The 25,515-nt window shown below is 49.2% G+C and overlaps 1 protein-coding gene across 6 annotated transcripts in view; it reads right to left on the bottom strand.

Annotated features, from left to right (window-relative positions):
* Positions 1 to 25,515, bottom strand: part of CNIH2 (cornichon family AMPA receptor auxiliary protein 2) — a 436,455-nt gene that overhangs the window by 4,673 nt on the left and 406,267 nt on the right. For all 6 annotated transcript variants that reach the window (XM_063945176.1, XM_063945174.1, XM_063945172.1 and 3 more), the window contains 2 exons: positions 5,465 to 5,577; positions 1,790 to 1,933 (listed from right to left, as the gene is read on the bottom strand). In XM_063945176.1, the coding sequence (XP_063801246.1) occupies positions 1,790 to 1,933; positions 5,465 to 5,577 (257 nt within the window). The remainder of the gene's footprint in view (positions 1 to 1,789; positions 1,934 to 5,464; positions 5,578 to 25,515) is intronic.

Genomic DNA, 25,515 nt, shown 5'->3' with positions numbered 1-25,515 from the left:
CGCGATGAAGTCATCGCGCACTGCACTGCATTGTGGGAACGGCACTTAGACACTAGGGGTCATGATTGACCTCTAGTGTCTATGCAGTTCTATGGGAGAGACGTCATGACGTCTCTCCCATAGATCAGAGGAGCGGCGCCAGTGGCCAGAGATGGAGGGAAGCAGCGGTCGGGATTCAGGAGCGGGGAATGGTAAGTATTAATTTTTTTTTTTTTAAAGCGGCACAAACAGGGGCAATACTACGGGGCAACAAATGGGGGCAATACTACTGGGGCCACAAACGGGGGCAATACGACTGGGGTCACAAATGGGGTCAATACTACTGGGGCCACAAACAGGGGCAATACTACTGGGGGCACAAACGGGAGCAATACTACTGGGGGCACATTGACACACCCCTTTATAAAGCCACGCCCCTATTTTTGCCCGGGGCGCCACAAGGGCTAGAACCGGCCCTGACTACAATATAATGGAATCTACATCAAGAGGCAAAGATGGACACAACAGCAGTGCAGTGGTCTGATAGGGACCTACATAGATTCCACCATACTGCTAGTACCCTTAAAAATGATTTGTCTCTTATGAATGACTGAATATTCTCTGTAATGCACTGTGTATCACGTGTGCTTGGTGTAGTTATAGTGGGTATAGGGGGCACTACCATGCAACATGATGTATACTAGGGGCACTATGTGGAATAATGTGTACTGGGGGCAATGTGTGGCATAATGTGAACTAGGAAATATTATGGGACATAAGATAAACTAGGACACTAATATGGGGCATAAAATGATCTAGGGCACTAATATGGGGCATAATCTCAACTAGGGCACTACTGCGGTTCATAAAATGAACAACAGTAGTCGATAGAGGTGACTCTCTCTAAGGGGCCATTTCTCATTAAGTACTTGCGGCTTATTCCTCGAAAACACACGTTTTCAAGTGGTAATCTCAATATATGCTGTGATCCTTCCATTCTGGAAACTAGCTCCTGCAGCTAATGCCATTTAAAGATGACGTTAGCCAATTGTAGCCTATTGATGGCACTTCACAAGAATTTCTGGGAAAGGATTCCCCTGGAACCGTCCATGGCAAGGGCTGCTATGCATGCGTTATAAGCAGGAATGAACATGCGCAGAAGTCCAGCTTCCACTATGTACACATTGCAGGAACAGGCTCCCCTGACCCTGCGGTTGCTCAGTAATACATCTGGCCGGTATAATCGTATACTACAATGCGATTCTGGATGTAAAATGTTGACACTATACAAATAAAGGTTAAAAATAAGGTTGAAATCATTAAATGTGATGGCGGCAACAGAAGAAATTAAACTACAGTATTTGCTTTGTTGTTCATTTCTGCCTGATATGTACTATAGCATTGCAAACTGAATTTGGCTTTACTGTAAAATCCTACTAGTCATACCCCAACTACACCACACAGGAGAATCAGTCAGTTGTAGCCACAACTGCAATCATTCCACTAAAGTTGTATTTATAAATACACTGAAAAATGACATTCCCCCGAAGGACGTAGGAAAAGGGGAATCAGAAAATTGCATGGCATGAATCCTTGCCTCTACAAAACCCAATCCATATGAGCTTTGCTGTGCTTAGTTAATGTCTAATAAATACCTTTTTTGTTGACCTATCTTCAGATATCTATCATGGCTTTCTGTACCCTATTTGATAATTTTGGGTCCTACTGTACTGTCCACTGGCATATCTCTGTAGTTCATGTGCTATTCTTTTCCAAATATTGCTCCCCAAGGCATATAAATGTAGCTCACCTGTACAGGTAATAAAAGAAGGACAGCAGGTAGAATGCCAGTTTACACCAAGCTTCCTTCTGGCAGTAATTCAGAATATCCACGTTCATTATAGACACTGGGTCAAACATAACTTCTGAGCCATCAGCCGGTCGGTGGAAGTACCTATGATAAGACACTCCAGATATTTACTACTGATCCATTGTCAGGTTGTGAAATATTTTCTGTTCCTCTGAGATTTGTAACATGCATGCTGTAAGTCATTGCTATACTGGTCATCTCTCTCACTGTGCAGTGCTGGAACATGACCTTAGAGGGCTCAAGTGCAAAATGGCTGTCTGGCCTACAGCAGTTAGTTGTGCACAAGTATCTACAGCAAACCTATAGAATGAATTGAGACATAGGGATTCATCTGCTTATTATTCTCTATACAGTTGCAGCAGCTTTCTTTCAAAACTAATCACCCATCCCAGATCAGATATACATGTACTAATTTATATATTATTATTATTATTATTATTATTACATTTTATTTATAAGGCGCCACAAGTGTTTTGCAGCGCCGTACAAAGGACAGTACAGGGAGACAAAACTTAGCATTACAGTATATAAGTAACAAAAATAGAGTACATGTAAAAAGGAGCATCACACATTCTCAAGACATAATACAGCTAAGATGTAAGTAGTGAGGGAGTGATCATCGTACTACTTGGGGCTGGTGGCCATCGATGGAGACAAGCCTTTACCAGCAGGAGAAAAAGCGGGTATAGATGGTCGCTGAGTAGGGGAGAACTGCCAGTGAAATGTGTCGAGAAGAGGGCTTAGATAACAAGAGGAAAGAGGGCCCTGCTCTGAAGAGCTAACAATCTAGTGGGAAGGGTCGACAGACAGATGACATGAGGTGCAAGCAAGCGGGACGTAGCCTGATGGCAGTATGCAAGCACAGCTGAGATGTTCAAGGCATGAGGCAGGGGGATGGGGAAGAGCGGCCTCAAGACTAGGTTATGTGTGTATATATATATATATCTGTATGTGCTACGTGTGTTTTAATGTCCTTTGCTCTGCATAGAATGCATATACTACTGTTTTGCATATTTTGAGCAGAAGTGGTGCAGCAGCCTCCTATAGGAGCCAGTAGGTGCACTTTTTTGCATGCGTATTTTAGAGAAGCAAATGTTTACACTTCTAAATGATCCCTATGTTATTTTCATTCTTCTATATTTATTGCACTATGAAATTGGCCCTTTAGCTCAATATGACTACTTCACAGAAGTTACACAGAGCAAACCTGCTGCGGTGCAAATCTTGCCTTTTGTAAAATCAGGCGCCAACCTTTCCAGAATTGCACCTAGGTTTACGGGGACATGTACACATTTGTAAGACAAGATGGAGGTGTGCAAAATGTTTTAGCAACTTATGTGAATAGTACTGTACTATGGGGGTAATTCCAAGTTGATCACAGCAGGATTTTTTTTTAGCAGTTGGGCAAAACCATGTGCACTGCAGGGGAGGCAGATTTAACATGTGCAGAGAGAGTTAGATTTGGGTGTGGTGTGTTCAATCTGCAATCTAATTTGCAGTGTAAAAATAAAGCAGCCAGTATTTACCCTGCACAGAAATAAAATAACCCACCCAAATCTAACTCTTTCTGCACATGTTATATCTGCCTCCCCTGCAGTGCACATGGTTTTGCCCAACTGCTAAAAAGAATCCTGCTGCGATCAACTTGGAATTACCCCTATGACTCAGACAGGGCCGTCTTTTCGTATGGGCTCAATGGGCTCTTGCCCAAGGGCCCCAGGAGTATAAGGGCCCTAGGCTGATAGCTGAGGGTCCCCTCTTTCCAGGGGTACTAGATTTTTGAAAATCGGCCCTGGGGAACCGGAGATATCCGACTTCAAAGCAGTGGTCCCCATCCAAGCCTGTTAATTGCTCTTCCCAGCCAGATATCTCGGGTTCTGTCTGACTAAGAGTTTTTCTGAAGGTATAATCCTAAAGCTGTGACACTTCCCTTTTGGTGGACACTGGTAGCTTATCTATACTATGCCCAGAACCAGAGATATCAGCCTTCAAGCAACTGGCCCCTGCTCCAGCTCCACACACGCCTAATATGCAGCTTTAGATTTTCATTGGTGAATTGCTCTGCCTCCTGAACTCTGATCCCCAAGTCTCCAGTACCTCCTGAAAGGTGGGACTCTCTAGTTTTTTTTATCCAATTCAAAGCTAAGAAATACATTTTCAGGAACTTGAGATATCTGCAGTCAAGCAAGCTGCCCTCCCACCGGAAATTGATAAATATTAAGCCCACTCCACTATCCACTCCTGCCCTAAGTATTAAACACCCTTACCACCCTGGAAGTCATGTACCAGGGCTTCTTTATTCAGCCCAATGCCCCCTTCTACAGTTTAGCCCCATCTGTGCAGTAAAGGAGAACTTAGCAGAAATTACTGCTCCAGGTCCTACATGCTGAGCGGAAGATAGAACACCCCCTACAGCCCGGGGGACATCAAAGCTGCCGCTCATAGCACCTCCCACCCCTACCGCTGGAGGATGGGTAGGGGGCCCAGTGCATTTCTGCGCCCAGGGGCCTACACTGCTGTTAAGACGGCACTGGACTCAGAGACTGCTATTTGTGGAGTATGAACAGGGCTCCTTCCTAGTTCTCATTTTGCAGCCAATGCTATTTATTTATTTATGCGGTTAACCATCATTTAAATGTGATAAAGGGATGGAAAGGGAACATTTAGTAGGAAATTCCCTGCTTTGCATGATGGCCCACACCGAGTTGTTTCTTCTCACAAAATAACTTCATGTTACCACCTTCTGCTAAATACATTATTTTTAGATCACTTCCACAAATGTAATAACAAACATTCAACACACAAAGGTGACACATGTAATGAAGACCTAGGGGTAAATGTAGTAGGGTCTGAGTTGCTATTGGTGCGGTACTTCAGGTAAGTCTGCACATATATTTAAAGGGGCAGTCATTTACACGGCAAAACCAACCTGGTTTTGCCTTGTAATCAGGGCAGCCGAGAGCCAGGATGGGCCCAGGTACTTTTCAATGGGCGTGGCCTAATCACAGGAGGTGTGGTCATGTACCCTTAGAAAAAAATACTGAAAAAAAATAGTATTTTAAGTACCTCCATGGCCACACTGCAGCCCAGTACACAGCGGCGTGTGATGGGCTTAGAAAAAGAGCTGCATCTGCTGCTGCTAGGTAAGGGGGAGGTGGCCTGGGCCCCTACTGGACCCTTACTGGGCTCCTCCATCAGACCTGGGCCCGGGTAATTTGTACCCTCTCCCCCCCCCCCCTCCCCTCTGCAGCACTTCTTGTAATGATTGCTGCTTTAAATCTATGGGCATATCACTTTTATGTCCCTGATGTCCCCTCTAAAGTACACAACACGAGTAACCTTATGAGAGTTCCGATATTGATTATGTTGTTTCCACAGCAAGGAGTAAGACCCACTTATTGCGTGTATTCCAGAATGACTGTTACGTAGTCACACTTATTAATGTTTTTGATATATTTAGACAAACGCTCAATAAACCTGTAAAATCATTGCAATGCGAGATGGAAAGGGAACCGTGATACAAAAATACAATCTAACTAGTATAATTGCTTATATTATTATATAAAACTAAGCCAAACAGAAACCTAATATAACAATGAATGGGTAAGTACTTACCTCCAGAGGTGGTAGAATAGCAAAGGTATGTTGAGACCCAGAGTAACCCACTCAGCAGCACACATAAACATTAGACAGAAGAGGCCATGGATGCAATACTCTGGTACTACAAGCTGAAGGGGAAATAAAAGCAACGTGAGAAACAGGAGGTTGCAGTAGAAGAAAGACATTGCAAAGATGTAATAGAAAATAAAGAGACCAATGATGCTGAAATGTTATTAAGAAAAATGATTGCTATTTCCTCTATCATACAAAGAGCCATTCACCTTTCTGACTGTGTAACCACCAGCACAGGACACAACATACTGTATACATGGCAGATCATATATCAAACAACAATGTGCTACAATGTAAAAACAGATCATTTTCTAGTTCTGATAGGGACAACCTGGGCTTTTTAGTTCATTGCATATAAGCTATAAGCACATTTACAACATTTTATTCAATATATTACATTTAGCCAGTATAAAGTGTTTCCAAAATCTATATCAGTATTTACAGTGAGACAAAGAAACTTTGATCTTTGGTGGCATGTATCTGGAGATGCAGAATGGAATGATCCAAAAATAAGTGACTGCTTTATCATATACTGCTTGCACTTTGGCTAGTTATTTATCCAGTAGATACTGTAGAATGTGATCTTTAGTGATTATGGAAAGAAACCACTATGAGCTAATGGTTATACCTATTGGCTTAAGAAAACATCAGCTCATATAAAGGGTTAGTGGAGCTTCAAATGTACATCTGTAAAGATGGAATAGCTGTAGACTGGAAGGTGAAGTTCCAATGTAACACAAGAAAGCCTTTACAGACCGATAATACTGGAACCGTATTGAGCACACATATTTCTGACTCATAGGATAAGACCAGAAGTGTAGCTAGTAACATACTGGAAGCCCCTTGATGTATTAGACAGCAAGTAGAGATAAAATGAAATTCTAAAGCGTTTCATTGGCTAAAGCAATTTCTTCAGAGGAAAGGTTTTTTTTCAGCAGAATCTGAAGCACTTCTAAATTTATCGTAAACATATATTTTGGATATAATTACAATATAGTGAAATATATTTTTGAGCAACTCTAATAAATTTGGCCACCTCAAAGAACATGCTAAAATCATTTTATGCACTTCTGAGTTTTCCCACAAGTCATAAGTTAATTTTAGGATTTTTAATTGTGCTGACTCAGGAGCAAAGAGTTGATGAAGCTGAGACCAATAACAATTTTGAATTTTAAAGTAACACCCTTAGAGGTATAGTTACTGTGAGAATTTTATTTCAGAAGACTGATAACGTTTTCTGGGTAAAAAAAAAAGAAGTTTTCAGATGGAGAGTTGTTTTCCTGATGAAAAGATTTAAAATTCAGCTAGTATTAGCAATACCAGAGACAGGGGTAAGGAGTACTGCACTAGGTATTCACCAGGGACCGCCACAAGGAGGTATGGTCTTTGTTGCACCTGGTATGCTGGTTACATACCCGTCTCCTGAACCCCTGAAACCTAAGGAACGGTCACTCAACAAGCACATTCCAGTCAGGACCCAATCGGAGCTCTTACAAGTGCAGTCAGAGAGATTATGAAAGAAATAGACACAGATGGTGTAATGATTAGCATTACTTCTTCACAGCACTGATGTCATGGGTTCGATTCCCACCATGGCCCTAACATGGGCTTCCTCCGGGTACTCCGGTTTCCTCCAACAATCCAAGAATATACTGGTAGGTTATTTAGATCACAACAAAAAATTAACCCTAACATGAATGTGTGTGCATGTACATGTGGTAGGGAATATAGATTGTAAGCTCCACTGGGGCAGAGACTGATGTGAATGGCCAAATATTCTCTGTAAAGAGCTAAGGAATATGTGTGCCCAATATAAATAACTGGTAATAAATAAATAAATAAAAGAGATACATTTGGCACAGGTGGAAGCAAAAAGCAGAGGATGGCACCATGATCAGGATGGACGGAGTCAGCAATGCTGGGACACCCCAAGAGAGTCAGGCCGATGGTCCTCAGGAAGAGGGGAGAGAGTTGGGCCGTCATGGGAAGAACAACCAAGCGATAAAAGTCCAATCATGGTGTTGCAGCGTCAAGTTAGAGTATAATGGTGATTTACAGTGAGCAAGCGCAAGAAGAATTGTGGACCAAGTTGTGTGGTTCAGTGAATCACGGGGCTACGGACCTATAAATGAACTGACACCAAAAGGCTAAATACGTGCATTATGCAGCCATTCAGAAGACCAACCCTGCAAAGTACTTTCGGAGCCTGAGAAGTGGTGAGATGTTTGAGTTTGAATTGACAAATGGTAAAAAGGGCATCAAAGCTGATGATGTGACTGGTCCTGGTGGTGCTTCGGTGCAAGTCAATAAACGTGCCACAGTCACAATCATTACTGGTGTAATACACTTCACAGAGAACCTCCACGCAACTGTCAGTGGAACTATCAATGCAATAGAGATGGAGAGGAACCAGGAGAAGTTCAAAGTGCAGAAGAAAGTGCTAATCTTCAATGGCCTTACCAGAGGTGTCATTACTTACCATCTTAGCAGATGAGACCAGAGGAACCCAGACAACAAGAACCTGGCACCCCAGTGCAGAGTGAATCATTGGGGAAAACAGATGAACCAGGTGTGAAGAGACAGGGTAAAATGGTGCAATCAAGCTTGCAGGATGAAGTCAGCCCAAACTCCCTCCAGAGCCAATATGTGAGATCCCACCGAAAGTGGAAGATACCGATTCCAGCACAGCCGAGCCTAGTCATTGAGACTCAAATACCACTGACTGGGAAGGAGACACTGAAGATGTTGTCCAAATAGCCATGGCAGAAGGGGTGCAGATTGGGTTATATCCCAGTCCGAATCTAAGGTCCCTTCAGAAACCCCTAATGTAGCTAAGACGGTCAAGACCTATTTGTATGTTGAAAAATATAGTCCTGATTTTGGTTATACCACGATAAGTGGTGAGGAATTTGCCTCCATGGTGCAGCAGGCTATATGGAGGTCTAAGAAAAAAAAAAAAAAGACCTTCCTTTGTCATGTAGACAATAGCCTGTGATGTACACTACTGTATGTATTTACCTGCATGTGAATTTACCTTTTGTTGTAAAGTTAAATATTTGCCAGACTGTTGTTCGGGACTTATGAAAAAAATACCAAAGTTGCGTGAGGACCTGCAAGGCTTTAGCGAGGTTATGTGATACCCCATTCTGGACCCCTGTGCACTGTGACTTATAATTCACTAGCTGTTCTACCTGTTCTTCGCACAGGAGTTTCTGATTTTCACGGTTGTAAATATCAATGTTAAAAATCTGGTAAATCTATGGAGATGTAAATTTGAGACATCTTAATGTAAGTAAATATTAATCCATTGTCCTTGGCATTACCCGAGGAGCACCTGTAGCAGATATGGTAAAAATTGAAGGGACCATTTTTGTAGTTTATTAAATTTGACCCACTTGCAATCCAAATTTTGACCCATTTGCAATCCAAATTTTGACCCGATTGTTCGTTAGGCATTATCGTTCACGCAACGCAAGCCACACATCGGTAATGATGTCATTATGTCAACCCCCTGTTCACCCCCTTAGGGGAGGTTTATTAAAATTCTAATTATGTAGTATTCCTATTTCCCACCTGAAGAATACCCATGATCAATTTCAGCTTACTAACTTATCGGGAAGTAAGAATTAGTGATGAGTGAGTGAGGGCTTTAGCACTTATGTATATAGATAAATAAAGCACTGGCGCTGCAGGGTTTAACAACTCCTTTCCCCTGATGATGTTAGGCCCGGGGGCACAACACGGATAGCACAGTGACCCAGGGGATTGCAGCCACAGCACTGTGAGAGTGGGAAGCCCGGAGTCCCGTGATTGTCTGACCCCTGAACTGGGAGGAGGAGCCTGTTGGGCGGGAAGGAGAGTTACCTCAGATCTCTGTGGGGATCAGCGGTTGAGATACACACCTGCAGAGAACAGCCGCTGACAGGAGAGATACGTACAGGGAACAGCAGGAGGCCATCACTAAAAGACTAATCAGCGGCAGTGGAACAAGTGGCTACCTAACAACACCTGACGGTTTGCTCAAAGAAGTGGGAAGTCTGCGCAGGAGAGACTGGCTCTAAGCAACTTGGGAAGCCAGCGGTGCTGAGTGGAGAGTAGAGATGTGCACCGGAAATTTTTCGGGTTTTGTGTTTTGGTTTTGGGTTCGGTTCCGTGGCCGTGTTTTGGCAAAACCTCACCGAATTTTTTTTGTCGGATTCGGGTGTGTTTTGGATTCGGTTGTTTTTTTCATAAAACCCTAAAAAACAGCTTAAATCATAGAATTTGGGGGTCATTTTGATCCCAAAGTATTATTAACCTCAATAACCATAATTTCCACTCATTTTCAGTCTATTCTGAACACCTCACACCTCACAATATTATTTTTAGTCCTAAAATTTGCACCGAGGTCGCTGGATGACTAAGCTCAGCGACCCAAGTGGCCGACACAAACACCTGGCCCATCTAGGAGTGGCACTGCAGTGTCACGCAGGATGGCCCTTCCAAAAAACACCCCCCAAACAGCACATGACGCAAAGAAAAAAAGAGGCGCAATGAGGTAGCTGTGTGAGTAAGCTAAGCGACCCTAGTGGCCGACACAAACACCTGGCCCATCTAGGAGTGGCACTGCAGTGTCAGGCCGGATGGCCCTTCCAAAAAATACTCCCCAAACAGCACATGACGCAAAGAAGAAAAAAAAGAGGCGCAATGAGGTAGCTGTGTGACTAAGATAAGCGACCCTAGTGGCCGACACAAACACCTGGCCCATCTAGGAGTGGCACTGCAGTGTCACGCAGGATGGCCCTTCCAAAAAACACTCCCCAAACAGCACATGACGCAAAGAAAAATGAAAGAAAAAAGAGGTGCAAGATGGAATTGTCCTTGGGCCCTCCCACCCTTATGTTGTATAAACAGGACATGCACACTTTAACCAACCCATCATTTCAGTGACAGGGTCTGCCACACGACTGTGACTGAAATGACGGGTTGGTTTGGACCCCCACCAAAAAAGAAGCAATTAATCTCTCCTTGCACAAACTGGCTCTACAGAGGCAAGATGTCCACCTCATCATCATCCTCTGATTCATCACCGTGTACATCCCCCTCCTCACAGATTATCAATTCGTCCCCACTGGAATCCACCATCACAGCTCCCTGTGTACTTTGTGGAGGCAATTGCTGCTGGTGAATGTCTCCACGGAGGAATTGATTATAATTCATTTTAATGAACATCATCTTCTCCACATTTTCTGGAAGTAACCTCGTACGCCGATTGCTGACAAGGTGAGCGGCGGCACTAAACACTCTATCGGAGTACACACTTGTGGGAGGGCAACTTAGGTAGAATAAAGCCAGTTTGTGCAAGGGCCTCCAAATTGCCTCTTTTTCCTGCCAGTATACGTACGGACTGTCTGACGTGCCTACTTGGATGCGGTCACTCATATAATCCTCCACCATTCTTTCAATGGTGAGAGAATCATATGCAGTGACAGTAGACGACATGTCCGTAATCGTTGGCAGGTCCTTCAGTCCAGACCAGATGTCAGCATCAGCAGTCGCTCCAGACTGCCCTGCATCACCGCCAGCGGGTGGGCTCGGAATTCTGAGCCTTTTCCTCGCACCCCCAGTTGCGGGAGAATGTGAAGGAGGAGATGTTGACAGGTCGCGTTCCGCTTGACTTGACAATTTTCTCACCAGCAGTTCTTTGAACCCCTGCAGACTTGTGTCTGCCGGAAAGAGAGATACAACGTAGGTTTTAAATCTAGGATCGAGCACGGTGGCCAAAATGTAGTGCTCTGATTTCAACAGATTGACCACCCGTGAATCCTTGTTAAGCGAATTAAGGGCTCCATCCACAAGTCCCACATGCCTAGCGGAATCGCTCTGTGTTAGCTCCTCCTTCAATGTCTCCAGCTTCTTCTGCAAAAGCCTGATGAGGGGAATGACCTGACTCAGGCTGGCAGTGTCTGAACTGACTTCACGTGTGGCAAGTTCAAAAGGTTGCAGAATCTTGCACAACGTTGAAATCATTCTCCACTGCGCTTGAGACAGGTGCATTCCACCTCCTATATCGTGGTCAGTTGTATAGGCTTGAATGGCCTTTTGCTGCTCCTCCAACCTCTGAAGCATATAGAGGGTTGGATTCCACCTCGTTACCACTTCTTGCTTCAGATGATGGCAGGGCAGGTTCAGGCGTTTTTGGTGTTGCTCCAGTCTTCTGTACGTGGTGCCTGTACGCCGAAAGTGTCCCGCAATTCTTCTGGCCACCGACAGCATCTCTTGCACGCCCCTGTCGTTTTTTAAATAATTCTGCACCACCAAATTCAAGGTATGTGCAAAACATGCGACGTGCTGGAATTTGCCCAGATTTAATGCACACACAATATTGCTGGCGTTGACCGATGCCACAAATCCACAGGAGAGTCCAATTGGGGTAAGCCATTCTGCGATGATCTTCCTCAGTTGCCGTAAGAGGTTTTCAGCTGTGTGCGTATTCTGGAAAGCGGTGATGCAAAGCGTAGCCTGCCTAGGAAAGAGTTGGCGTTTGCGAGATGCTGCTACTGGTGCCGCCGCTACTGTTCTTGCGGCGGGAGTCAATACATCTACCCAGTGGGCTGTCACAGTCATATAGTCCTGAGTCTGCCCTGCTCCACTTGTCCACATGTCCGTGGTTAAGTGGACATTGGGTACAACTGCATTTTTTAGGACACTGGTGAGTCTTTTTCTGAGGTCTGTGTACATTTTCGGTATCGCCTGCCTAGAGAAATGGAACCTAGATGGTATTTGGTACCGGGGACACAGTACCTCAAACAAGTCTATAGTTGGCTCTGCAGTAATGATGGATACCGGAACCACGTTTCTCACCGCCCAGGATGCCAAGGCCTCAGTTATCCGCTTTGCAGCAGGATGACTGCTGTGATATTTCATCTTCCTCGCAAAGGACTGTTGGACAGTCAATTGCTTGGTGGAAGTAGTAAAAGTGGTCTTACGACTTCCCCTCTGGGATGACCATCGACTCCCAGCAGCAACAACAGCAGCGCCAGCAGCAGTAGGCGTTACACTCAAGGATGCATCGGAGGAATCCCAGGCTGGAGAGGACTCGTCAGAATTGCCAGTGACATGGCCTTCAGGACTATTGGCATTCCTGGGGAAGGAGGAAATTGACACTGAGGGAGTTGGTGGGGTGGTTTGCGTGAGCTTGGTTACAAGAGGAAGGGATTTACTGGTCAGTGGACTGCTTCCGCTGTCGCCCAAAGTTTTTGAACTTGTCACTGACTTATGATGAATGCGCTGCAGGTGACGTATAAGGGAGGATGTTCCGAGGTGGTTAACGTCCTTACCCCTACTTATTACAGCTTGACAAAGGCAACACACGGCTTGACACCTGTTGTCCGCATTTCTGTTGAAATACTTCCACACCGAAGAGCTGATTTTTTTGGTATTTTCACCAGGCATGTCAATGGCCATATTCCTCCCACGGACAACAGGTGTCTCCCCGGGTGCCTGACTTAAACAAACCACCTCACCATCAGAATCCTCCTTGTCAATTTCCTCCCCAGCGCCAGCAACACCCATATCCTCCTCATCCTGGTGTACTTCAACACTGACATCTTCAATCTGACTATCAGGAACTGGACTGCAGGTGCTCCTTTCAGCACTTGCAGGGGGCGTGCAAATGGTGGAAGGCGCATGCTCTTCACGTCCAGTGTTGGGAAGGTCAGGCATCGCAACCGACACAATTGGACTCTCCTTGTGGATTTGTGATTTCGAAGAACGCACAGTTCTTTGCTGTGCTTTTGCCAGCTTAAGTCTTTTCATTTTTCTAGCGAGAGGCTGAGTGCTTCCATCCTCATGTGAAGCTGAACCACTAGCCATGAACATAGGCCAGGGCCTCAGCCGTTCCTTGCCACTCCGTGTGGTAAATGGCATATTGGCAAGTTTACACTTCTCCTCCGACGATTTTATTTTAGATTTTTGAGTCCCTTTTTTACTGATATTTTGTGTTTTGAATTTTACATGCTCTGTACTATGACATTGGGCATCGGCCTTGGCAGACGACGTTGATGAAATTTCATCGTCTCGGCCATGACTAGTGGCAGCAGCTTCAGCACGAGGTGGAAGTGGATCTTGATCTTTCCCTATTTTTGGAACCTCAACATTTTTGTTCTCCATATTTTAATAGGCACAACTAAAAGGCACCTCAGGTAAACAATGGAGATTAATGGATACTAGTATACTTATGGATGACGAGTGACTGACGACACAGAGGTAGCTACAGCCGTGGACTACCGTACTGCGTCTGCTAGTATAGAGATGATAATGATATAAAATATATATATATATCACTACTGCAGGTATATATAATATAATGACGGACCTGCTGGACACTGTCAGCAGACTCCTACTACTAGTATGAAGAAGATAGAAAAAAAACCCCACCACAGGTAGGTATACAATTATGGACGAGCACTGACGACACAGAGGTAGCTACAGCCGTGGACTACCGTACTGCGTCTGCTAGTATAGAGATGATAATGATATAAAAAATATATATATATCACTACTGCAGGTATATATAATATAATGACGGACCTGCTGGACACTGTCAGCAGACTCCTAAACTACTAGTATGAAGAAGATAGAAAAAAAACCCCCACCACAGGTAGGTATACAATTATGGACGAGCACTGACGACACAGAGGTAGCTACAGTCGTGGACTACCGTACTGCGTCTGCTAGTATAGAGATGATAATGATATAAAAATATATATATATCACTACTGCAGGTATATATAATATAATGACGGACCTGCTGGACACTGTCAGCAGACTCCTACTACTAGTATGAAGAAGATAGAAAAAAAAACCCCACCACAGGTAGGTATACAATTATGGACGAGCACTGACGACACAGAGGTAGCTACAGCCGTGGACTACCGTACTGCGTCTGCTAGTATAGAGATGATAATGATATAAAAAATATATATATATCACTACTGCAGGTATATATAATATAATGACGGACCTGCTGGACACTGTCAGCAGACTCCTAAACTACTAGTATGAAGAAGATAGAAAAAAAAACCCCACCACAGGTAGGTATACAATTATGGACGAGCACTGACGACACAGAGGTAGCTACAGCCGTGGACTACCGTACTGCGTCTGCTAGTATAGAGATGATAATGATATAAAAATATATATATATCACTACTGCAGGTATATATAATATAATGACGGACCTGCTGGACACTGTCAGCAGACTCCTACTACTAGTATGAAGAAGATAGAAAAAAAAAACCCACCACAGGTAGGTATACAATTATGGACGAGCACTGACGACACAGAGGTAGCTACAGCCGTGGACTACCGTACTGCGTCTGCTAGTATAGAGATGATAATGATATAAAAAATATATATATATCACTACTGCAGGTATATATAATATAATGACGGACCTGCTGGACACTGTCAGCAGACTCCTAAACTACTAGTATGAAGAAGATAGAAAAAAAAACCCCACCACAGGTAGGTATACAATTATGGACGAGCACTGATGACACAGAGGTAGCTACAGCCGTGGACTACCGTACTGCGTCTGCTAGTATAGAGATGATAATGATATAAAAAATATGTATATATCACTACTGCAGGTATATATAATATAATGACGGACCTGCTGGACACTGTCAGCAGACTCCTAAACTACTAGTATGAAGAAGATAGAAAAAAAAACCCCACCACAGGTAGGTATACAATTATGGACGAGCACTGATGACACAGAGGTAGCCACAGCCGTGGACTACCGTACTGCGTCTGCTAATATAGAGATGATAAAGATGATAGAGATGAACAAAAAAAATATAACACTACTGCAGGTAAATATTTATATAATATAATGAATGACGGACCTGCTGGACACTGTCAGCAGAATGCGTTTATAGAATAAAAAAAAAACACCACAGGAGTGTTTAACTTTTTCAGGCAGACAATATACTGGTGGTCACTGGTCAGTCACACTGGCAGCAAAAGTGTGCACTGTACTCCTGCTATAACTGCACCCCAGTCTCCCCCACAATTCAGCTGTGTGAGCAGTGAGCACTCAGCACAGTCAGATATACATAGATGATATTATCATGCAGCACACTGAGGCTGAGCACAGATATGGTATGTGACTGTGTATCGTTTTTTTTCAGGCAGAGAACAGATTATATTAAATAATAAATAAAACTGGTGGTGGTCACTAGTAACTATCAGCAAAACTCTGCACTCTGAGTACTCCTAATGCTCCCCAAAATTACTAAGTTAGTAGTAAATCAACTCAAGTGTCTCTATCTATTCTAACGGAGAGGATGCCAGCCACGTCCTCTCCCTATCAATCTCAATGCACGTGTGAAAATGGCGGCGACGCGCGGCTCCTTATATAGAATCCGAGTCTCGCGATAGAATCCGAGCCTCGCGAGAATCCGACAGCGGGATGATGACGTTCGGGCGCGCTCGGGTTAACCGAGCAAGGCGGGAAGATCCGAGTCTGCCTCGGACCCGTGTAAAAAGGCTGAAGTTCGGGGGGGTTCGGATTCCGAGGAACCGAACCCGCTCATCTCTAGTGGAGAGTGAGGCAGACACAGGGCTAAATGCATCATCGCTTGGAAAATGATAGAATGAAAAGGGATAAACTATCAGCCAAGCCAGCTACTAACTGTCATTTTTGAAACAGGGCCTGTGACATGGCAGTTAGGAGCTGATTGGCTGGTGCTTTTTCTCTCGCTCCATTTTATAACTTTCCAAGCAATGATGCATCTAGCCCACAGTCCCAGCCTCTAGTAGAAAGCTGTCCTTTCCCTTACCCAGCCAGGCAGCTTGATCACCAGGAAAGGGAGAGACAACCTCACCTTTATACTGCTACATACTGTATCTAACCCTTCATCAGTCACAGAGACAGTGAGTGAGAAAGTTGCCCTCCCCTCACAAGCAGTTTGAGTCAGCCGCAGCATCAGGGGACAATAGGTTAAGGAAGGGAGCTGCACCAGTATAGTGTGTGACCATCCTCATAATGCAAAAGGAACAGCAGGCACATTGAGAAAGCCCTCTGTTTTGTGTTTTGTATGGATTGCAGGGAGACTGCTACAAGTAAGCACCAGTGAGAGACTTGGACACTTTATTCACTGGTAACTAACCAATTCCCTTTAAGCCAAGGCAGACTGAGCTTAGACATTAAACCCTGCAGTGCAGACTAATACCCCTTTCAGATCGCCACCTCTGAAAACGGGTTATTGGCACATGAACGTGCATAACCCGTGTTCATGTGTGGTCTGAAAGGTGCTAGGGTTGAAAAACCGTGTCCATTGACCTGGTATTTCAACCCTAGTCATGAGCAGGGTTGAACACGTGTTGAACCCGGCTCACTGTGCGGTGTGAACGGGAGCTTGGTTGATGCGACCCATTTCCCGTTCACTCTCTATGTACGGGCGGCGCTTGGAGATCATGTGATCATGAGGCAGGTCGCATGCTGGGAGCTCCCGTGTGTGCATCATACACCATTAAAATTATAACAACCATAATATTTAAACCATAATAAAGTCCGTTTGGGGGTGAACTTTTGGGGCGTGGAGCTCCCTGGTTTGCTCTGGCTGTACCACTTTGGGGCATCACCACCTTACATTTATTTTTAACAGTTATATTACCTTGTGTTTGTTTTATATTTATGTAGCATTTTTCACATATCTTTTACACTTGTAACACTGATCAGCTAACCTCACTTTCTAACACTTTGACACCTTACTGCTGTCCTCTTTTTTTTCTTTTCTTTAAGACTTGGCAGCCTCTTTCATTTGCCTAAAGGCCAGTACTCACGGCCCGATTTGGGAGAGATGTGTGCTGAGTGAACCACTCAGCACACATCTCTCCCACCACTCAGCACAGCGGGTGAAATGAGCGACCTGCTAGATTGGCCTGCACGGCAGGCCAGTCTAGCACCAGCGATAGCGATGTGCGGGGCTGCGAATCGCTATCGCTGTGTGTGGTACACACGGAGCGATCATGCTTAAAATCTAAGCAATCTAGTCAGATTGCTTCGATTTTAAGCAGCGATTGCTCCGTGAGTACCCCCCTTTACACTGATCTCTCACTTCTATCCCTTTTATGTGTGATGCCCTGGGGTGGTATGGCTGGGGTAGTTTGGGGGTGCTCTGTGCCCCAGAGGCGAACTCTTATAGTGTTATGGACCTGTCCGACAAGGTCACCGTGAAGTAGGTGGACAGGCTCATATACTGCCCAATATATGCCAAGAACCTTGAATATTATGGTTGTTAGAATTTTAATGGTGTATGGTGCACCTGCACCCTTTTTCCTATATTGTAGTACTAAGTCCCAGTAAGGTAGCACATCCCATTATAAGAAGCCAGGGTGTGCAGTTCAGGCCACCTCTCCACAATATAGTCTGAAAGGGGTATAAGTAGCTTGTCAGCCACAGAGTGTTAAGGAGAAACACAAAGACAGCAGCTATTAGACTGCTTATACTAGCCTGTGAGACTGTGCTTATTGCTCCCACTAATCTCTGAGAACTGCTTCATGCTGGTTAGAGTTAACCGAGGGGAACTGTGGGTACATTCCCTACCAGGATCAGCCAAAGGAACATTTACAGTAGCTAACAGCACATTGATAACTCAGCAAGAGGCTCATAGCCCAGGAATTGAGATAAGCAGTGATCTGTACATTAACCACCTGGTGGTGGTTTAGTATAGTGTTTCAATACTGAGGAACTATCAGTTAATACTGAAAGCATTTGTGGTGTTCATTATTGTGAACCAGTGGCGGAACTTGCGTCTGTGCAACCAGTGCATTGCACTGGGGTCCAACACAGCAAAGGAACCCAAAGCTGCTGGCTTCATAATGAGTCACATTGACTCATTATGACGCCGCCCGAACCTTCTCCACCGGCCGCCAGTAACATCGCGCAGCATGCTAGCAGCAGTTTAGGCTGAGCTGCTGTCAGCTCTATTACACACCGGCTGGAAGAAGAGGAGGGGCCACAATCCTCCCCGCTTCTTCCCACCCCCCACCAATTGCTCCGACCTGCGACCCGGCTTCCATCAGCTCTGCTCTGCTTGAGGCTGTCCTGCTTGCCGCCAGCGCCGGGGATCTCATGTCCGCCCCCAGCGTTAAGCCCCAAGATGGAGCCGTTTTTAATGCGCTGCAGTTCTGGTTGCAGATAAGCAAATTGTAATATTTATATCACCCTGCCTATCCATGTCACCCCTCCCTGGTGTCAACCTGCCTCTCCATGTCACCCCTCCCTGTTGTCACCCTGTCACCTCTCCCTGGCAGCACCCTTCCTCTCCCTGTCACCTATCTCTGGCAGCACCCTGCCTCTCCCTGTCACCTCTCCCTGGCAGCACCCTGCCTCTACCGGTCACCTGTCGCTAGCGTCACCCTACCTCTCCCTGTCACTCCTCCCTTGTGTCACCCTGCCTCCTGTCACCCCTCCCTGATGTCACCCTGCCTCTCCCTGTCACCCCTCCCTGGCATCACCCTGGTGTCACCCTGCCACCCCTTTCACTCCTCCCTGGTGTCACCCTGCCTCTCCCTGTCACCCCTCCCTGGTATCATTATGAATCTCCCTGTCACCCCTCCCTGGTGTTACCCTGTCACCTCTCCCTGGCAGCACCCTGCTTCTCCCTTTCACCTCTCCCTGACAGAACCCTGCCTCTCCCTGTCACCTCTCACTGGCAGCACCCTGCTTCTACCCTGGCATCACCCTGCCTCTCCCTGTCACCTGTCTCTGGCGTCACCCTGCCTCTCCCTGTCACCACTTCCTTGTGTCACCCTGCCTCTCCCTGTCACCCCTTCCTTGTGTCACCCTGCCTCTCCCTGTCACCCCTCCCTGGTTTCACCCTGCCTCTCCATTTCACCCCTCCGGGCATCACCCTGCCATCTCTCCCTGCCTTCCCCTGTCACCCCTCCCTGGTGTCACCCTGCCTCTCCCTATCACCACTCCCTGGTATTATCCTGCCTCTCCCTGTCACCCCTCCCTGGTGTCACCCTGCCTCTCCCTTTCTCCCCTCCCTGGTGTCACCCTGCCTCTCCCTGTCACCACTCCCTAGTATTATCCTGCCTCTCCCTGTCACCCCTCCCTGGTGTCACCCTGCCTCTCCCTTTCACCCCTCCCTGGCGTCACCATGCCTCTCCCTGTCACCCCTCCCTTGTGTCACCCTGCCTCCCCCTGTCACCACTCACTGATGTCACCCTGCCTCTCCCTGTCACCCCTCCCTGGCATCACCCTGGCATCTCAACCTGCCTGCCCCTGTCACCCCGCACTGGCGGCACCCTACCTCTCCCTGTCACCTCTCCCTGGCAACACCCTGCCTCTACCCTGGCATCACCCTGCCTCTCCCTGTCATCTGTCTCTTGCGTCACCCTGCCTCTCCCTGTCACCCCTTCCTTGTGTCATCCTGCCTCTCCCTGTCACCCCTCCCTGGTGTCACCATGCCTCTCCATTTCACCCCTCCCGGGCATCACCCTGCCATCTCTCCCTGCCTCCCCCTGTCACCCCTCCCTGGTGTCACCCTGCCTCTCCCTGTCCCCACTCCCTGGTATTATCCTGCCTCTCCCTGTCACCCCTCCCTGGTGTCACCCTGCCTCTCCCTTTCACCCCTCCCTGGTGTCACCCTATAACCTCTCCCTGGCAGCACCCTGCCTCTCCCTGTCACATCTCCCTGGCAGCACCCTGCCTCTTCCTGTCACTTCTCCCTGGCATCACCCTGCCTTGACCCTGGCATCACCCTGCCTCTCCTGGTCACCTGTCCCTGGAGTCACCCTGCCTCTCCCTGTCACCCCTCCCTTATGTCACCCTGCCTCTCCCTGTCACCCCTCCCTGGTGTCACCCTGCCTCTCCCTGTCACCCCTCCCTGGCATCACCCTGCCATCTCTCCCTGCCTTCCCCTGTCACCCCTCCCTGGTGTCACCCTGCCTCTCCCTGTCACCCATCCCTGGCATTATCCTTCCTCTCCCTGTCACCCCTCCCTGGTGTCACCCTGCCTCTCCCTGTCACCCCTCCATGGTGTCACCCTGCCTCTCCCTTTCACCCCTCCCTGGCGTTACCCTGTCTTTCCCTGTCACCCCTCCCTTGTGTCACCCTGCCTCCCCCTGTTACCACTCCCTGATGTCACCCTGCCTCTCCCTGTCACCCCTCCCTGGCATCACCCTGGCATCTCAACCTGCCTGCCCCTGTCACCCCTCCCTGGCGGCACCCTGCCTCTCCCTGTCACCCCTCCCTGGCATTATCCTGCCTCTCCCTGTCACCCCTCCCTGGTGTCACCCTGCCTCTCCCTGTCACCCCTCCCTGGTGTCACCCTGCCTCTCCCTGTCACCCCTCCCTTATGTCACCCTGCCTCTCCCTGTCACCCCTCTCTGGTGTCACCCTGCCTCTCCCTGTCACCCCTCCCTGGCATCACCCTGCCATCTCTCCCTGCCTTCCCCTGTCACCCCTCCCTGGTGTCACCCTGCCTCTCCCTGTCACCACTCCCTAGTATTATCCTGCCTCTCCCTGTCACCCCTCCCTGGTGTCACCCTGCCTCTCCCTTTCACCCCTCCCTGGCGTCACCATGCCTCTCCCTGTCACCCCTCCCTTGTGTCACCCTGCCTCCCCCTGTCACCACTCCCTGATGTCACCCTGCCTCTCCCTGTCACCCCTCCCTGGCATCACCCTGGCATCTCAACCTGCCTGCCCCTGTCACCCCGCACTGGCGGCACCCTACCTCTCCCTGTCACCTCTCCCTGGCAACACCCTGCCTCTACCCTGGCATCACCCTGCCTCTCCCTGTCATCTGTCTCTTGCGTCACCCTGCCTCTCCCTGTCACCCCTTCCTTGTGTCATCCTGCCTCTCCCTGTCACCCCTCCCTGGTGTCACCATGCCTCTCCATTTCACCCCTCCCGGGCATCACCCTGCCATCTCTCCCTGCCTCCCCCTGTCACCCCTCCCTGGTGTCACCCTGCCTCTCCCTGTCCCCACTCCCTGGTATTATCCTGCCTCTCCCTGTCACCCCTCCCTGGTGTCACCCTGCCTCTCCCTTTCACCCCTCCCTGGTGTCACCCTATCACCTCTCCCTGGCAGCACCCTGCCTCTCCCTGTCACATCTCCCTGGCAGCACCCTGCCTCTTCCTGTCACTTCTCCCTGGCATCACCCTGCCTTGACCCTGGCATCACCCTGCCTCTCCTGGTCACCTGTCCCTGGAGTCACCCTGCCTCTCCCTGTCACCCCTCCCTTATGTCACCCTGCCTCTCCCTGTCACCCCTCCCTGGTGTCACCCTGCCTCTCCCTGTCACCCCTCCCTGGCATCACCCTGCCATCTCTCCCTGCCTTCCCCTGTCACCCCTCCCTGGTGTCACCCTGCCTCTCCCTGTCACCCATCCCTGGCATTATCCTTCCTCTCCCTGTCACCCCTCCCTGGTGTCACCCTGCCTCTCCCTGTCACCCCTCCCTGGTGTCACCCTGCCTCTCCCTTTCACCCCTCCCTGGCGTTACCCTGTCTTTCCCTGTCACCCCTCCCTTGTGTCACCCTGCCTCCCCCTGTTACCACTCCCTGATGTCACCCTGCCTCTCCCTGTCACCCCTCCCTGGCATCACCCTGGCATCTCAACCTGCCTGCCCCTGTCACCCCTCCCTGGCGGCACCCTGCCTCTCCCTGTCACCCCTCCCTGGCATTATCCTGCCTCTCCCTGTCACCCCTCCCTGGTGTCACCCTGCCTCTCCCTGTCACCCCTCCCTGGTGTCACCCTGCCTCTCCCTGTCACCCCTCCCTTATGTCACCCTGCCTCTCCCTGTCACCCCTCTCTGGTGTCACCCTGCCTCTCCCTGTCACCCCTCCCTGGCATCACCCTGCCATCTCTCTCTGCCTTCCCCTGTCACCCCTCCCTGGTGTCACCCTGCCTCTCCCTGTCACCCCTCCCTGGCATTATCCTGCCTCTCCCTGTCACCCCTCCCTGGTGTCACCCTGCCTCTCCCTGTCACCCCTCCCTGGTGTCACCCTGCCTCTCCCTTTCACCCCTCCCTGGCGTTACCCTGTCTTTCCCTGTCACCCCTCCCTTGTGTCACCCTGCCTCCCCCTGTTACCACTCCCTGATGTCACCCTGCCTCTCCCTGTCACCCCTCCCTGGCATCACCCTGGCATCTCAACCTGCCTGCCCCTGTCACCCCTCCCTGGCGGCACCCTGCCTCTCCCTGTCACCTCTCCCTGGCAACACCCTGCCTCTACCCTGGCATCACCCTGCCTCTCCCTGTCACCTGTCTCTGGCGTCACCCTGCCTCTCCCTGTCACGCCTTCCTTGTGTCATCCTGCCTCTACCTGTCACCCCTCCCTGGTGTCACCCTGCCTCTCCATTTCACCCCTCCCGGGCATCACCCTGCCATCTCTACCTGCCTCCCCCTGTCACCCCTCCCTGGTGTCACCCTGCCTCTCCCTGTCACCACTCCCTGGTATTATCCTGCCTCTCACTGTCACCCCTCCCTGGTGTCACCCTGCCTCTCCCTTTCACCCCTCCCTGGTGTCACCCTATCACCTCTCCCTGGCAGCACCCTGCCTCTCCCTGTCACCTCTCCCTGGCAGCACCCTGCCTCTTCCTGTCACCTCTCCCTGTCATCACCCTGCCTTGACCCTGGCATCACCCTGCCTCTCCCGGTCTCCTGTCCCTGGAGTCAGCCTGCCTCTCCCTGTCACCCCTCCCTTATGTCACCCTGCCTCTCTCTGTCATTCCTCCCTGGTGTCACCCTGCCTCTCCCTGTCACCCCTCCCTGGCATCACCCTGCCATCTTTCCCTGCCTTCCCCTGTCACCCCTCCCTGGTGTCACCCTGCCTTTCCCTGTCACCCCTCCCTGGCATTATCCTGCCTCTCCCTGTCACCCCTCCCTGGCGTCACCCTGCCTCTCCCTGTCACCCATTCCTGGCATCACCCTGCCATCTCTCCATGCCTCTCCCTGTCACCCCTCCCTGGTATCATCCTGCCTTTCCATGTCAACCCTCCCTGGTGTCACCCTGCCTCTCCATGTCACCCCTCCCTGGTGTCACCCTGCCTCTCCCTGTCACCCCTCCCTGGTGTCACCCTGCTTCTCCCTGTCACCCCTCTCTTGTGTCACCCTGTCACTTCTCCCTGGCAGCACCCTGCCTCTCCCTGTCACCTCTCCCCGAGTCACCCCTCCCTGGTGTCACCCTGACACCTCTCCCTGGCATCGCGATTCCTCTCCGTCACCTCTCCCTGGCGTCACCCTGCCTCTCCCTGTCACCCCTCCCTTGTGTCACCCTGCCTCCCCCTGTCAGCACTCCCTGATGTCACCCTGCCTCTCCCTGTCACCCCTCCCTGGCATCACCCTGGCATCTCAACCTGCCTGCCCCTGTCACCCCTCCCTGGAGGCACCCTGCCTCTCCCTGTCACCTCTCCCTGGCAACACCCTGCCTCTCCCTGTCACCTGTCTCTGGCGTCACCCTGCCTCTCCCTGTCACGCCTTCCTTGTGTCATCCTGCCTCTCCCTGTCACCCCTCCCTGGTGTCACCCTGCCTCTCCATTTCACCCCTCCCGGGCATCACCCTGCCATCTCTCCCTGCCTCCCCCTGTCACCCCTCCCTGGTGTCACCCTGCCTCTCCCTGTCACCACTCCCTGGTATTATCCTGCCTCTCACTGTTACCCCTCCATGGTGTCACCCTGCCTCTCCCTTTCACCCCTCCCTCTCCCTGGCAGCACCCTGCCTCTCCCTGTCACCTCTCCCTGGCAGCTCCCTGCCTCTTCCTGTCACCTCTCCCTGGCATCACCCTGCCTTGACCCTGGCATCACCCTGCCTCTCCCGGTCTCCTGTCCCTGGAGTCAGCCTGCCTCTCCTGGTCTCCTGTCCCTGGAGTCACCCTGCCTCTCCCTGTCACCCCTCCCTGGTGTCACCCTGCCTCTCCCTGTCACCCCTCCCTGGCATCACCCTGCCATCTTTCCCTGCCTTCCCCTGTCACCACTCCCTGGTGTCACCCTGCCTTTCCCTGTCACCCCTCTCTGGCATTATCCTGCCTCTCCCTGTCACCCCTCCCTGGCATCACCCTGCCTCTCCCTGTCACCCCTTCCTGGCATCACCCTGCCATCTCTCCATGCCTCTCCCTGTCACCCCTCCCTGGTATCATCCTGCCTTTCCATGTCAACCCTCCCTGGTGTCACCCTGCCTCTCCATGTCACCCTGCTTCTCCCTGTCACCCCTCTCTTGTGTCACCCTGTCACCTCTCCCTGGCAGCACCCTGCCTCTCCCAGTCACCTCTCCCCGAGTCACCCCTCCCTGGTGTCACCCTGACACCTCTCCCTGGCATCGCGATTCCTCTCCATCACCTCTCCCTGGCGTCTCATTGCCTCTCCCTGTCACCTCACCCTGGCGTCATGCTGCCTCTCCCTATCACCTCTCAGTCACAGCATGCTGCTCTCCATAACCTTATGCTGTGTGGCATATTATGAACTAGGGGTAGGAACGGGGCGAAGGTGGGGGGCCCTAAGCATATTTTTGCACCTGGGCCCACCACTCACAAGTTCCACCACTGTCGTGAACTGTGCTTTATCTTGCACTGTATATGTTATCGATAGTATTGCTAGTCAGTGAATGTTATGGTGGATACTGGTTTAAAATCTCAACTGTTTAAATCCCCTTAACAGTGATTACTATCCCTGTTAATAAAATTCCTGTCACAGTCCTAATGTGAGGTGACTTGTTTGGGGGTTCTCATCTCTCAAACATTGTGGGAGTTCCAAAGAGAATGGGTTCAGAAGCCAAATCAGTCGACAGTCTCAGGGAAAACAGGTACAACCAACACCGACACAACCTCACCGCACCTACCATGGCATATTACAACTAGGGAATATTCTGAAATGCACATTTAATGGCTAGTAATTCCTTATTGAAAATCTCATCATTCTTTCTTGCAAAAGACATTCACAATAGCATAATCCTTGCTGAGATTATCAGGCAAAATAACATCCAAACAATTAAAATAATT

This window comes from Pseudophryne corroboree, chromosome 11, assembly GCF_028390025.1.
Source record: "Pseudophryne corroboree isolate aPseCor3 chromosome 11, aPseCor3.hap2, whole genome shotgun sequence".
NCBI classification, from domain to species: domain Eukaryota; kingdom Metazoa; phylum Chordata; class Amphibia; order Anura; family Myobatrachidae; genus Pseudophryne; species Pseudophryne corroboree.
The sequence above is the reverse complement of the archived record's forward strand: the minus strand, read 5'-3'. Positions and strand labels throughout refer to the sequence as shown.